At 36.9% G+C, this 14,631-nt stretch overlaps 1 protein-coding gene across 1 annotated transcript in view; it reads left to right on the top strand.

The window, feature by feature from the left end:
- CDH18 (cadherin 18, type 2) overlaps positions 1 to 14,631 on the top strand; it is a 597,814-nt gene that overhangs the window by 313,880 nt on the left and 269,303 nt on the right. The window contains exon 4 of the mRNA XM_010832133.1: positions 13,578 to 13,697. Within this exon, the coding sequence (XP_010830435.1) occupies positions 13,578 to 13,697 (120 nt within the window). The remainder of the gene's footprint in view (positions 1 to 13,577; positions 13,698 to 14,631) is intronic.

Genomic DNA, 14,631 nt, shown 5'->3' with positions numbered 1-14,631 from the left:
TGCAGCCATGAAATTAAAAGATGCTTACTCCTTGGAAGGAAAGTGATGACCAACCTAGATAGCATATTCAAAAGCAGAGACATTACTTTGCCAACAAAGTTTCATCTGGTCAAGGCTATGGTTTTTCCAGTGGTCATGTACGGATGTGAGAGTTGGACTGTGAAGAAGGCTGAGCACCGAATAATTGATGCTTTTGAACTGTGGTGTTGGAGAAGACTCTTGAGAGTCCCTTGGACTGTAAGGAGATCCAACCAGTCCATTCTGAAGGAGATCAGCCCTGGGATTTCTTTGGAAGGAATGATGCTAAAGCTGAAACTCCAGTACTTTGGCTACCTCACTTGAAGAGCTGACTCATTGGAAAAGACTCTGATGCTGGGAGGGGTTGGGGACAGGAGGAGAAGGACGACAGAGGCTGAGATGGCTGGATGGCATCACTGACTCGATGGACTTGAGTCCGAGTGAACTCCGGGAGTCGGTGATGGACAGGGAGGCCGGCGTGCTGCAATTCATGGGGTCGCAAAGAGTCGGACATGACTGAGCAACTGAACTGAACTGATGTTCTCTTTACATGTACTTTGTTCAGGTTTTTTAAAGATGAAGTAGTGTTGAATTTGTTAAATGCCTTTTCTGCACCTGCTTATTTGATTTTTATTCTCCAAAGTGTTAATGTGGTTTATCTCATTAACTGATTTGCAAATATTGAACTATCTTTGTGTTCCTGGAATAAATCCCACTTGAGGAATAATTCCCACTTGATCACAATATATGACTTTTTTAATGTATTGTTGAATTTGATTTGCTTATTCTGTTGAGGATTTTTGCATCTATGTTCATCAGTGATATTCATATTGGTCTATATTTGTGTGAGTGTTTGTGTTATAGTTTTCCTCTCTGGTTTTGGTGTCAGGGTGATGTTGACCTAGTACAATGAGTTCAGAAATATTCCTTCATCTTCAATTTTTTGGAATAGTTTGAGAATGATAGACATTAATTTTTCTTTACATGTTTGATAGAATTTACCTTTCAAACTATCTAGTCCTGGACTTTTATTATTATTATTAATTAAATTTTGTTACTCATGTTTGACTTGTTCATATTTTGTATTTTTCTTGATTCAGTCTTGCAAGATTGGATATTTGTAGGAATTTATCTTCAAGGTGTTCAATTTGTTGGTTTATAACATAATATTCTCTTATGATGCTTTCTATCCCTGTGGTATTGGTTGTAATGTCTCCTTTTCCATTTCTGGCTCTATTTATCAGGGTGTTTTCTTCTGAGTCTTTTCCTTGATGAGTCTGGCTAAATGTTTATCAATTTTATTTATCTTTTCAAAGAATCAGGTCTTAGTTTTATTGATATTTTCTATTGTTTTTCTAGTCTATATTTCATTTATTTCTTCTCTGATCTGAATATTTTCTTCCTTGTACTAACTTTGGGCTTTATTTTTCTTCTTTTTCTAGTTCCTATAGTGTACGTTTATGTTGTTTATTTGAGAATTTTCTTGTTTCCTGAGATAGATCTTTATTGATACAAACTTCCCTCTTTGACCTGCTTTTGCTGGGTCTGCTAGACTTTAGAACATTATTTTTCCAATTTGCCTGGCTGTTTGTGAGACCCAGTCATGACTTCTGTAGGCATGCTGTTGGGCAGTACTGACCCCAAGCTTGGCTGACTGAGAGGCGCATTGCCACTCTCATCACCACTGCTTCAAGGGTGATGATGCATGGGACTGGCCCCACCATGACTGGCTGCGAGGCCTCACAGTGATTGCTGATGTCCTAGGCTAGACCCCACAGCGTGAGCTGTGTTGGAAAGTATTTGGCAGAGCTGGAGACGCACACTTGATAGGGTAGAGTGAGAAGTACTTTGGAGGGGTGATGGTGCAGAGTCCATGATATTAACTAGTTTAGTGGACAGTGACAGAAAGGGTGCCCACCAATGCTGGGCCAGCTAGATGAAAGGAGAGTTTAAAAAAAAAAAAATGATGCCCTCTAGTATTTGTGTCCCTAGAGAAAGTTCCATCTCCTCCATACCTTCTCAGTACCTGTCCTAAAATTAGTCAATGAATCTCCTCCTTACATGACCCAGGAACATTTTAAGCTGCTGCCTCTGCACTAGGACTTGGGGTGAGTTTGTATGTAGGCTTTTCAGTAGTGATGTCTCAGTTTCCTCTGGCTCTCCTAGACGTAAGCCCCACTGGTTTTCAAACCCAGACATTATGAAAGCCTATCTTCTCCATGAACATCTCCCAGACTGGGGAGCATACTGTGGGGCTCATGCCTCAGGAAAGTTTATGAAGTCATGATATTCCTTTCACTTGTGGACTGCCACACTGGGGTGTAGATTTGACTAGATTGCATCTCTATTCCTCCTATGGTCTCCATATGGACTTTTCTTAAGTCCTTAATTGTAGAAAATCTGTTCTGCTAGTCTTCAGTGAAAGTGGAAGTCACTCAGTCCTGTCCAACTCTTTGCAACCCCATGGACTATACAGTCCATGGAATTCTCCAGGCCAGAATATTGGAATGGGTAGCCTTTCCCTTCTCCAGGGGATCTTCCCAACCCAGGGATTGAACTGCTCTCTCCTGCTTGGAAGGCAGATTCTTTACCACTGAGCCACCTGGGAAGACAGTTGTTCTATATGAAACTGTAATTTTAGTTTGTCTGTCAGAGAAGGTGAGCTCAGAATTTTTATCCTCTGCTATCTTGATCTGGACTCTGGTAGAAATCTGCTATTAAATTTTAGCAAACCGATCCTAATCTGACTTTGCTATTGAGCTTCTTCATGGAAGAAAATTAGTATTGAATTTTTGGTAGTGCACTGAACAATAGTTGGCAAAGGAACCATATAAGCTATGATTCCATTTACCTGAGGCCATCACAATGGAATGTTTCCCCATTCTCACTGATGTGTTGATTAGTGTATGTCTGACTAAATGGTCTCATTAAATCTTTCACTGCTGTTTCACATAGCACCATGGAACACTGCAAAATTTATGCTCCTTCTATAGAAGTTTATCACAGCATGAAATGCATACATGGCAAGGGAAAGGCAAACACAAATATAAGAATATATACTTTTTGTTTTACCCAATTGTTTGTGGTCAGTTGTTATCAGAAACAAAAAGAAACTCAACTAGAAGAATCTAAATGCACATCAGTAAACTATATGGAATATAATATGACTATGAAAATTGTATTTACCTAGCTGGCATGGAAATGTCCATGACATGTTCTGTTATTACAGAAAAAGTTGTATAGAGTTCTGTTTAATATGTACACAAATACAAGATAGACCTTTGAATGAGTGGAGACAGTTATGAAAAGACATGTAAGACATTTCTAACATTGCTTTTCTTAAGGGGAGTGGTTAAAGGAGTTGTATTTTTCTTACTAAGATCATATTTGACTTCTTGAAGACATTCTGTAAGATAAATGCAATTAATAAGAGATTGATTGAGCAGGAATTTTCTGTATTGTCCTTTGAGTAAAGAGGTGTAACAGCACCTGTTTGGGAACTGCTTTGCTGCTTTGTAAATAAATTTACACTCTGGCTCATAGTCTGTGTGAATAAAGCAGCTAGTGAGATAGAAACTGACAGAGTCAAAGAAAAGTTGTTGATTCCAAGCAGCATTTCATAAGTCTCTGCCACCAGGTCTAATTTTCAGTCTTCCTATATATACATGTTTCTTATGCAAGAGACAAAAGAGATGCAGTTTCAGTCCCTGGGTTGGGAAGATCCCATGGAGGAGGGCATGGCAACCCACTCTAGCCTGGAGAATTCCTATAGATAGAGGAGCCTGGGGGCTAGAGTCCATAGGGTTGCAAAGAGTCAGGCATAACTGAAGCAACTTAGAACTCATTAAGGAGGATTTTAATTTTATATCTGTATTGTTATTTTTTATTTTTTGTTACTGTAAAATATATACACTGGGCTATTATAATGTTTAAAATTAATTTTTCAGCTAACTGGATGGAGTCATTTCCTCAATAATTGAAATCAATGTCAACTTTAAATATGTACCTTACATAATATATAGTAATAGCATATATATTGTCTTTTATTAAATTCTTCTGAAACATTATTACCAATTTTTGGTGAGCAAAGAAGGACAAAATAATTCTGTCTCTGGTATTCTAGTCTATAGTAGAGTTTTGTTGTTTATTGATTTTGATTTTATTTTTTTCTTGTTTTTGTTGAATGGAAGTTTAGCTGAAATACAAGGTATTGTTCAGAATAACGCTGAATTTGTTAACAACTTTTATTTTTTAAATGGAATTCTTTTCTTGAGTGGAAATTAAAGCAACTTATAGATACAAATTTATTTTTTGATGAGAAGTTGATGTAAAATCAGCAAATGAAATGGACTTAATTATCATATATGCTAAACTAGGGAATTAAGTATTAAAGTGTTCTGTGCTATTTAAATAGATAAATAGACAAACTATATATACATATCTATTTTCCTCCAGGTTAAAAAGCATTCTATCCTAAAGTCTATTTTGCATACAGAAGGCAGCTTTCTAGGCTTCCCAGGTGGCACAATGGTAAGGAATCCACCTGCCAGTGCAGGAGACACAAGAGACTCAGATTCGATCCCTGGGTCGGGAAGATTCTCTGGAGAAGGAAATGGCAACCTGCTTCAGTATTCTTACCTGGAAAATTCTATGGATAGAGGAACCTGGAAGGATACAGTCCATGGGGTCAGAAAGAGTTGGACAGGACTGAGAAAACACACACAGGCAGCTCTCCAAATGATGTATTTGTCAGATTCCAATATGTTAAGTAATTTCTAGTTATTGAATGTAAACACACACACACACACACACACACACACACTCCTACCTACCTAGATTCCTATTTGAAAGTAGTAACTATAGAAGAATCAAATATAGAACCTAATCATAATATTTGGTATCATCATTATTTAGAAAAGAAATAAAGGGTAGTTGGGGAGAAACCTGTTAATACCTTCTGTCTGCATTAGAGTTTAATCAGGAAAAATCAGATCCTCTGTCATTTAGCTCAATAAAAGGGACTGGATTGGTGGAACAAGTTAAGAAAATGGTAAGAGAAGCAAAAACCAAACAGTGGACTGTGAGACAACCACTGAAGGAGTCAGGCATCAGTAAGGCTGGGAGGGTGATGTTCCCTGGCCCCAGCAGCTGTGCTTTAATGCACAAACGTGGGAAACACTAATTACTGATGGATGTTAGGTTTCTGCAGAGCAGAACAGGGTTGGAAAGTAATGTGAGCACAGCATGCAGATGCGTTCAGAAGATACATAAAGCTGGTGGGGTTACGGGAGTCTAGTCACTTTTTACTGCAACCATTTACTCTGTACAGAAATCAAGAAAATTGTGAGCATTCTGTAAGGCTACAGAAGATGACACTATCGTTGGTACCTGGAGGTTGCTTCTTCCTAAGTATTTTACACAGACCTTCACCTGACAATATATATTTACTGACTTGGACTTTGGCTATAGTTTGGGTGGGAGTGAGGGTAAGGTATAATGCCGCCTCTTAGTAGATGGATCTGGACAGCCATTACATTTCACAAAGCAAACAGACAAGAAAAAGGTAGCAGATGTTATAACTATTATCAACTAGATATTGTATTATCAACTAGATATTATCAACTAGTTTTTGTAACTATATCCACCTATTACTGGATGGGGCAATGGAGTATGGAAAAGAATATCACATAGGAAAACAGTAAGACCAGCTTGAATTCTGCCTTCTCAAATTGTCAACTATATTATCTTTATGAACCTCAACGATCCCATCTGTAAAATGGCATTGAATGTAATTTTCTCAATAGATGCATCGTATTATTATATTAAATGACATATAGCAGAGAGATCCCATATCCTTGGCACTATGTACATATTATTTCCTTATTTTTTTCATTTATGGTATATGATTAAAAGTTTACTTGAGTAATATCAAATCTCCCATTCAGTTTAGTTTTCAGTTCAGTCACTCAGTCATGTCCGACTCTTTGCGACCCCATGAATCGCAGCACTCCAGGCCTCCCGGTCCATTGCCAACTCCTGGAGTTTACTCAAACTCATGTCCATCGAGTCGGTGATGCCATCCAGCCATCTCATCCTCTGCTGTCCCCTTCTCCTCCTGCCCCCAATCCCTCCCAGCATCAGAGTCTTTTCCAATGAGTCAACTCTTCGCATGAGGTGGCAAAATTATTGGAGTTTCAGCATTAGCGTCAGTCCTTCCAAAGAACACCCAGGACTGATCTCTTTTGGAACAGACTGATTGGACCTCCTTGCAATCCAAGGGACTCTCAAGACTCTTCTCCAACAGCACAGTTCAAAAGCATCAATTCTTCGGCTCTCAGCTTTCTTCACAGTCCAACTCTCACATCTATACATGACCACTGGAAAGACCATAGCCTTGACTAGATGGACCTTTGTTGGCAAAGTAATGTCTCTGCTTTTGAATATGCTATCTAGGTTGGTCATAACTTTCCTTCCAAGGAGTAAGTGTCTTTTAATTTCATGGCTTCAATCACCATCTGCAGTGATTTTGGAGTCCAAAACAATAAAGTCTGATACTGTTTCCACTGTTTCCCCATCTATTTCCCATGAAGTGATGGGACCGGATGCCATGATCTTCATTTTCTGAATGTTGAGCTTTAAGCCAACTTTTTCACTCTCCACTTTCACTTTCATCAAGAGGCTTTTGAGTTCCTCTTCACTTTCTGCCATAAGGGTGGTGTCATCTGCATATCTGAGTTTATTGATCTTTCTCCCGGCAATCTTGATTCCAGCTTGTGCTTCTTCCAGCCCAGCGTTTCTCATGATGTACTCTGCATAGAAGTTAAATAAGCAAGGTGACAATACACAGCCTTGAACTACTCCTTTTCGTATTTGGAACCAGTCTGTTCCATGTCCATCTCTAACTGTTGCTTCCTTACCTGCATACAGATTTCTCAAGAGGCAGGTCAGCTGGTCTGGTATTCCCATCTCTTGAAGAATTTTCCACAGTTTATTGTGATCTACACATTCAAAGGCTTTGGCATATCAATAAAGCAGAAATAGATGTTTTTCTGGAACTCTCTTGCTTTTTCCATGATCCAGTGGATGTTGGCAATTTGATCTCTGATTCCTCTGCCTTTTCTGAAACCAGCTTGGACATCTGGAAGTTCACAGTTCACGTATTCCTGAATCTCCCATTAGGTAGTTCCATACAAAAGATCTAACCAAATCTACCTGAATCTCTACTTGAAGTACAGGGGACTTCCCTGGCAGTCCAGTGGTTAACACTTCACCTTCCAATGCAGAGGGTGCAGTTTCAGTCCTTGGCCAGGGAGTTAAGGTCCTACCTGCCCCCTGGCCAAATAGCCAAATCATAAAACAGAAATATTGTAGCACATTCAACAAAAACTTAAAAAAATTCAGCCATGTCATTATAAAAATCTTAAAAATAAGAGACTATATAAAAACTAGCAATAGCCATGACTGAAAACATATAATTATAATAGTGAATTTTGCTTTGTTACCCAGATGTTTCATAAGTGTGCTCACAGAGGATTTTTTTTAATCCAATGACTCTTGAGTGACTACTCGAAGTTTTATAAAATTACAATATGGCTGGAATACTATGTTATTTCTCTGTTGGTGAAATTACAGTCCTCCTGTGTAGAATGAAATTTAAGTTGTATCTTGATGATTATTACTTTTTCATAGTCCCTGGAAAAAAAATCTTCTGAGAATTAAGCCCTAAGAGATTCCTTCAGAGAGCTACTCTCAGCCTTCATAAATCTCCAGCTTATTTTTACTCAAAGTTCTTGCTCAATGTTAATTCACTTGAGATTTTAACAGAGCTGTGAGCTCTGACAAGTCATGCATAACGATTTGCAATCTCAGAGAATATTTGCTTGGTATTAAAATGCCTTATTAAATATTTCAAATTGGTCTTTAGAGGTTTTTGGGAAAGTCCACTCTGTTTCTCATTGATATGTAATGTTACAAAGTGTGTGCTATTTGTAAAACAGCAGTACAAGAGGAAACCACATGAAAAGAATGACACAGGGCAGTCCCCAAAGAAAACAAGACTTGAATTTTATTGTAGAAAAGAGATCTTGAAAGCTTTTTTATGTACTTGAATCTTTTCAGCTTTGTTTCAAAAATCAACTAGGAAGCTATAATCCCTAGCATGGGATTACCTAAATGTGCACGGTAGGAAATATTTAATGTGAAAATAAAATAAATAGTACACTAAATAGCTGATGAAACTTTAAAATGCAATGTTTCTGTGGTTATTGTTTTTAATGAAAACAGTTGTAAAAATGGAAGACACTTATGTAGCACTGTTTAAAGTTTTCTTTGATTGGAAGCCAGTTGTTTAGGGAAGGGACTGTGAGTTTAATATCTATTGACCAAGCCCATATAATAATTTCCAGAGAAAATTAGATACTTATTTTAATATTCTAGTAGAATAATGGGCTTATAGGCATCACTTCCTGTATTTTTCTGTGGAGATCTAGCACTGTAGAGAATAATAATCCTTTTCTATTATGTATACAGTTAGGGCTGATAGCAGGAACAAAGGAATTGAATGGTCCAACGTGGAATACTTTTCTAAGACATAGATATAACATATGGATTTTTTTTTCCATTTAAACTTTTCAACCAGGAATAAAAAGTCTTCATTAAAATAACCAATATAGCTAATTAATTTACTTAGAAAGGCCAATGGTTGGATCACTAGTAATGCCTAATATTTCAAAAAATCAAATAACATTCACTTCTACCTAATTCTATTTGTGAAATTAACTTTTGATTTGATCTCATTTATGATGTATCTGGCATCAAAGAGGATATTATCATTTTTTCTTGGCTTTTAACTTCAGACTCTTATCCAGAGTCAAAGAACAACTGCAAATTCTGAGAATAAATGTCATTTCCTCCCGCTGCAGCTATAACACAAGGTATCAGTTTGCTAGGACTTCTAAACCAAAGGACCACAAACTTAAAAAATAAGCCTTTACTGTTATCACTGTTCCTGAAGTTAGATGTCTACAGTCTAGGTATTATTAGCAGGGCCATATTCCCTCTTAAAGAACTGGGGGAGGGTCTTTTCAAGCCCCACCTCCAGCTTCTAGTGCTTTGCTGGCAATCTGACTTACTTTGTCTTGTGGAAATATCATCTTGATCTCTGCCTTCATCTTCACATAATGTACTTCTCGTGTGTGTGTGTGTGTGTGTGTGTATCCATCTTTTCCAAGTGTCTTATTTTTATAAGGACAGCAGTCATATTAGATTAGTAGCCCAAACTATTGCAGTATGACTTTATCTTAATTACATCTATATTGACCCTATTTCACCTATTAAATGGCACAATGGTAAAGAATCTGCCTGTCGATACAGGAGGTAAGAGAGATGCAGGTTGGATCCCTGGATCAGGAAGATGTCCCAGAGTAGGAAATGGCAATCTATTCCACTATTCTTGCCTGGAGAATCCTATGGACAGAGGAGCCTGGTGAGTTACAAAGTCCATGGGGTCGAAAGAGTCAGACATGACTGAGCATTCATGTAGGCCAGAGACAGTTGGAGAGAGATTGGGTAAAGTGAACCATGATAAATAAACTGCTGCGTGATAAGCAAACTCCTTACCCAGGTGAGCAATCTATTGTGAAAAAAGAGAGCTGATGACTAAGATGAAAAATTGTCTCAGTTCATTTTCTGAAATTTTATGAAGGAAATAGGGGAAATATTTATGAGGTTCAGTTTTATATGGTTCCCAGGTGGTGCTAGTGGTAAAGAATCTACCTGCCAACTCAGGAGAGGCAACAGACATGGATTTGATTCCTGGGTTGGAAGATTCCCCTGGAGTAGTAAATGGTACCCCATCCAGTATTCTTGCCTGGAAAATTCCATGGACAGAGGAGCCTGGCTGGCTATAGTCTATAGTCTTTAGTGTCTCAAAGAGTCAGTCACGATGGAGCATCACCACTGTCACCATTTAAGCAACTAGAGTTTAAAAATGTAACATGTGAACTTAGAGGGAAAATCATTCAACTCATAACACACACACTAAAGCAGTCTATGTTTTTATTCTTTATATATTAAAAAAAAAAAACCTTCCAAAAGTAACAATAGTTCTTAAAATGTTCCCATCAAACTTCCAAATAAATGAGAAAATAAAATAAGTATATGTTTTCCTTTTGGTCTAAAAGCTCTTGGTAGGGAATCTTTGAACAACTGAGTAAACTCAGGATTTATTTTTCACCCCTGCTATTTAACTCTACTCTTGATGTGTTCAGGGCAGGCTGACTTTTGGGTGAGCTGTGCTGTAGATATGCCTATGTTCCCTCAACCAGCCATCTGTTTACTCAAAGCAGCAGGCTGCTACCTTCAGATGCCCCCAAAGAACAATGATAGAGGACAGTTACTGTCCTTTGCTTCATGCACAACTAGGATTGCCCGAAACCCATGAGACCAACTGTTCCAAGGTGTCTGTAGTTGATAATTGCAGTATTTTTAGAACTAGGGTAGAGAGTTAGTATATTTTCTTTCTTTCCCCTGGATCTCTTTTCTGCTCTGCCCACTTCTTTTTTTGGTACTTTCAACCATCACTTAGTCAACACCACTAGGCTACTTTGACTTCTTTTATTTCTCCTTTTCTCATTGTTCTCTCACCTGTCACTCCATTCATGTGTCTCAGCTTTCACCTAACAAGCCTGAGCTTTTAAAGACAGCTCAAGCTGAGCAGAACACTCTTTTTCTTTCCTGTGGTGGTCCAGCCTATCACAGTAAATGAGGTATAATCTTGAAAAATTTGCCTTAACCAGTTTTTCCAATGGAATGGTTCCTTTGGGGATGCTTTTAAGACATTAACATTATTTAGACCTAAATCAGTATTGTAAGGCCACAGCAAGTTTTAAAACCTGAGAATTTTGTAAGTGTGGTTTCTTAAAAGATAGCCATTATTTTACAGCTTTCTATCTATACATCTTTTTTTTTTCTGACTCCTAGTATTAAATAATTCCTATATGCCCAGTATGATCACCATTTTTCCTATAAGATCAAAGATTTGGCTGGTATAATTTTGCAATATTTTGGACACAGGATAGGCTTTTTACCTTTTTAGTCTGACCCAGGTACCTACTATAGATTTTAATTTTTGCAATTTAAGGAGTTACTAAATGAAAATACCTCCCTCCTATACCAATGTTTTGGACAAATGCCTACCTACTGGTTTTCTCTGACCAATTTGGAGAGATGAATATAGGTATTGAGCAGGTATTGAAACTCATAGCAAAAGTCTTTAATATTGCACAGTAGTAATTATTATACTTAATGATGGAAGAGATCATCTACATGTGACTAGCTCTGGAAAGTTTATCAAGCCAGATACTGTAGTGCTATAGTAAAAAATAAATATATATATATATATGTGTGTGTGTGTGTGTATATATAGTACACATCCAAATCCAAATAGGGCTCTAAGAATGGAATAGCAGTAAAACAAGAAGATGTATTTTTTAACCTTTAGAATTTGGTATCAGCATAGATTCACATGCTGTCATGAGAAATAATATAGATTTCTTATCCTTACCCACTTTACCCAATGCTAGCATCCTGCAAAACTATAAAGCAATATCATAATCAGGTTATTGAAATGATTTACCAATCTTACTTACATTTCCCTAGTTTTACCTGTGGTGTATGCATGTATTTAGTTCTTGTGTATCCATAATCAAAATACTGAACAGTAACAGCTTTATCTGGATCCCTCATGTTGCCCTTTTATAACCAAATCCATACCTTTCTCCCCCAGATTCTAGCAACTACTAATCTGTCATCCATTTCGAAGGTTGCATCACTTAAAGAATGTTAAATACATGGACTCATACAGTATATAGTCTTTGGGGGTTGTCTTTTTCCACCCTCTAGGCATGATTTCCTGAAGATTTATCCAAGGTGATGTTTATGTTAAGATTCTTTTCATTTTTATTGCTGAGTAGTATTCCTCAATAATATTGTACCATAGTTTGTTTAATCATTTTCCCATTGAAGGGTATTTGAGCTGTTTCTAGTCTGGTGCTACTAGAAATAATATCTCTGAATATTTGTAAAACAGATTTTTATGTGAACATACATGAATATTTGTAAAACAGGGTTTTATGTGAACATACATTTTCATGACTTTAGCATAAATGCCCAAGAGTACAATTTGCTGCTGCTACATGGTACATGTATGTTTATTTAAGAATTTGCTAAATTTACATTTCCACCAGCTGTGTGTGAGTGGCCTAAGTTCTCACCAGAATTTGGTGTCACTATTATTATGTTTTATTATCCACAATTAAGAGTTTCTTTTAGGTATATAACAGTCCTTTTCTTCTGAGTGTGCATAATTACTAGTTATATTTTTACTTAGCATCTCAATGTAAAAATTCTATTTAGAGGCCAAAATCATGGCATTTTACTAAAAGTCTATATATACAGTTATCCCTCAGTATCTGAAGCACCACCACGGATACCCGTAGATGCTCAGGTCCTTTAGTTGGCCCTCAATATTCATATCCATGGTCCTATATCTGGAAATTCAACCACTGCAGATCAGAAGATAGAACATGATCAGCATTTGGTTACATTCATGGATGTGGAACCAAATATTGTTGTTCAGTCTCTCAGTCATGTCCCACTCTTTGAAACTCCATGGACTGAAGCACTCCAGGCCTCCCTGTCCTTCACTGTCTCCTGGAATTTACTCAAACTCATGTCCATTGAGTCAGTGATGCCATCCAACCATCTCATCCTCTCACCCCCTTCTTCTTCTGTTAGGGTTAGTCATATATATGAGTAGTCATATATATGGAGGGCCAACTGTACATATATGATCTGCTAATAAGGATTGTGAGATGAACTTGGCATTCTGTATTAACTAGATCTATATTTTCAGAGGATCTATTTCTAGGATCTTTTGAAGCTACAGAACTAGTTTTGCTTAAAGTCGTGTCTGAACTTCAACACGAAAGTAAAACTTTGTAGTTAAGCAGATGTTAGATTCTTTTTTTTTTTTCCAGGTTTTATTTTTTTTTTTAATTTTATTTTTAAACTTTACATAATTGTATTAGTTTTGCCAAATATCAAAATGAATCCGCCACAGGTATACATGTGTTCCCCATGGACCTAAATCATTGACTGAATTATTAAAATTTAAAAATTGTCAGTAACCCCACATTGTTCAAGACTCAACTATACACCCTCAAAATACTTTTGATTTTATTCCCCTCCCCTGCCAGTTAACACCAATTTGATTCTTGAGAATTGACCCAACCCACTCGGATTACATGAAGGTTAAAACAGACCCTTCATAATGGTATCATCACATGAAGAATCACATTAAAATAACTGAAACCCAATGCTCCATCTTGGGCTCTCATTTAGGATAATTGGTTGCACAGAAAGAAACCGAGTACCATGTTTGAAGGACGATTTAAGAAATATAGGAAATTATTACTTTCCACAGATGTTTCAGCATAAACCTTTTATTTCTGGGTACAAATTAATCATGTGCTTAATCATTTGTTTTCCTGAATGCACAGGTACCTCTGTTCTACAGGTGACAGCCACTGATGCAGATGACCCTACCTATGGAAACAGTGCTCGAGTGGTTTACAGTATTCTCCAGGGACAGCCCTACTTCTCCGTAGACCCTAAAACAGGTTAGTACTTTTATGAATAATTGATGTACAGATGCATGCTACAAAAAAAGAAAGCAGTATCTTCATGTCTGTGTGCTCTTCTACATTAGACATTGTTATTTTAGAACTTTAAAAATGCCCTCAGTTTCTCCAGGACAGTGTGATTAAATAATTGAAGATAAATTAACTGTCCTCCTTAATACCTGATTATCCGTCATTTATATCCATACCAGTAAAAACTTTTCATTTTTGAATCTTTCTGTGACATTTAGATAAATGCTGTTTAAAACAGAGATTACATAACACTTCAGTCTTAAAGTAGTGTGTTATGTAAATGAAATTAACTGAGAATAAAGCCAAAGACATATAAGCATTTGTTAAAAAATTATATGAATTCTGCTCTATTTCTTCTTTTTTTTTTTTTTTTTTTTTGTAGCCAAAATAGTCATATCATACTATATTATGTGATGCCAAAATAGTAATGAAGGATACTCAATAATTCAGTGTAGGGCTATGTTCTAGCAGCATAATCTATAAACCACAAAAACTCATGGTCTTATCAGTAAAGAGTTTGTGAATAGAAATTTGGCTAAAGATAAATATAAACCCATTTTTAAAAGTAGCCAAATGTTCAGTATGAAATGGTTCAAGTTTAATAATCAGCTTCAAGAATATACATAATCAGGATGGACCAGAGAGAGGTCTAAGATGCTCCAACAACTTCCTGGATCCTTTCTGGTAATGTGAGATCCATTCTGAATCTAGTTAACATGTGGGATCTTTAAGTAAAGGTCATCACCAGATAACTAATGCAGGGGTAATATTTGATCATAAATATCTCCTTATCATCATACAGTTACATAGCATACAACACATTTTTCAGGGAACACTGCTCAATAAGTGCACATTACAGTTTATTAACCATTGTCTCAGACAGTGAGGTACATTAACTGAA

The sequence above is a fragment of the Bison bison genome, unplaced genomic scaffold (genome assembly GCF_000754665.1).
Source record: "Bison bison bison isolate TAMUID 2011002044 unplaced genomic scaffold, Bison_UMD1.0 scf7180017864538, whole genome shotgun sequence".
Taxonomy (NCBI): Eukaryota; Metazoa; Chordata; class Mammalia; order Artiodactyla; family Bovidae; genus Bison; species Bison bison.
Note: the sequence above shows the minus strand (reverse complement) of the source record. Positions and strands in the feature narration are given on the sequence as shown.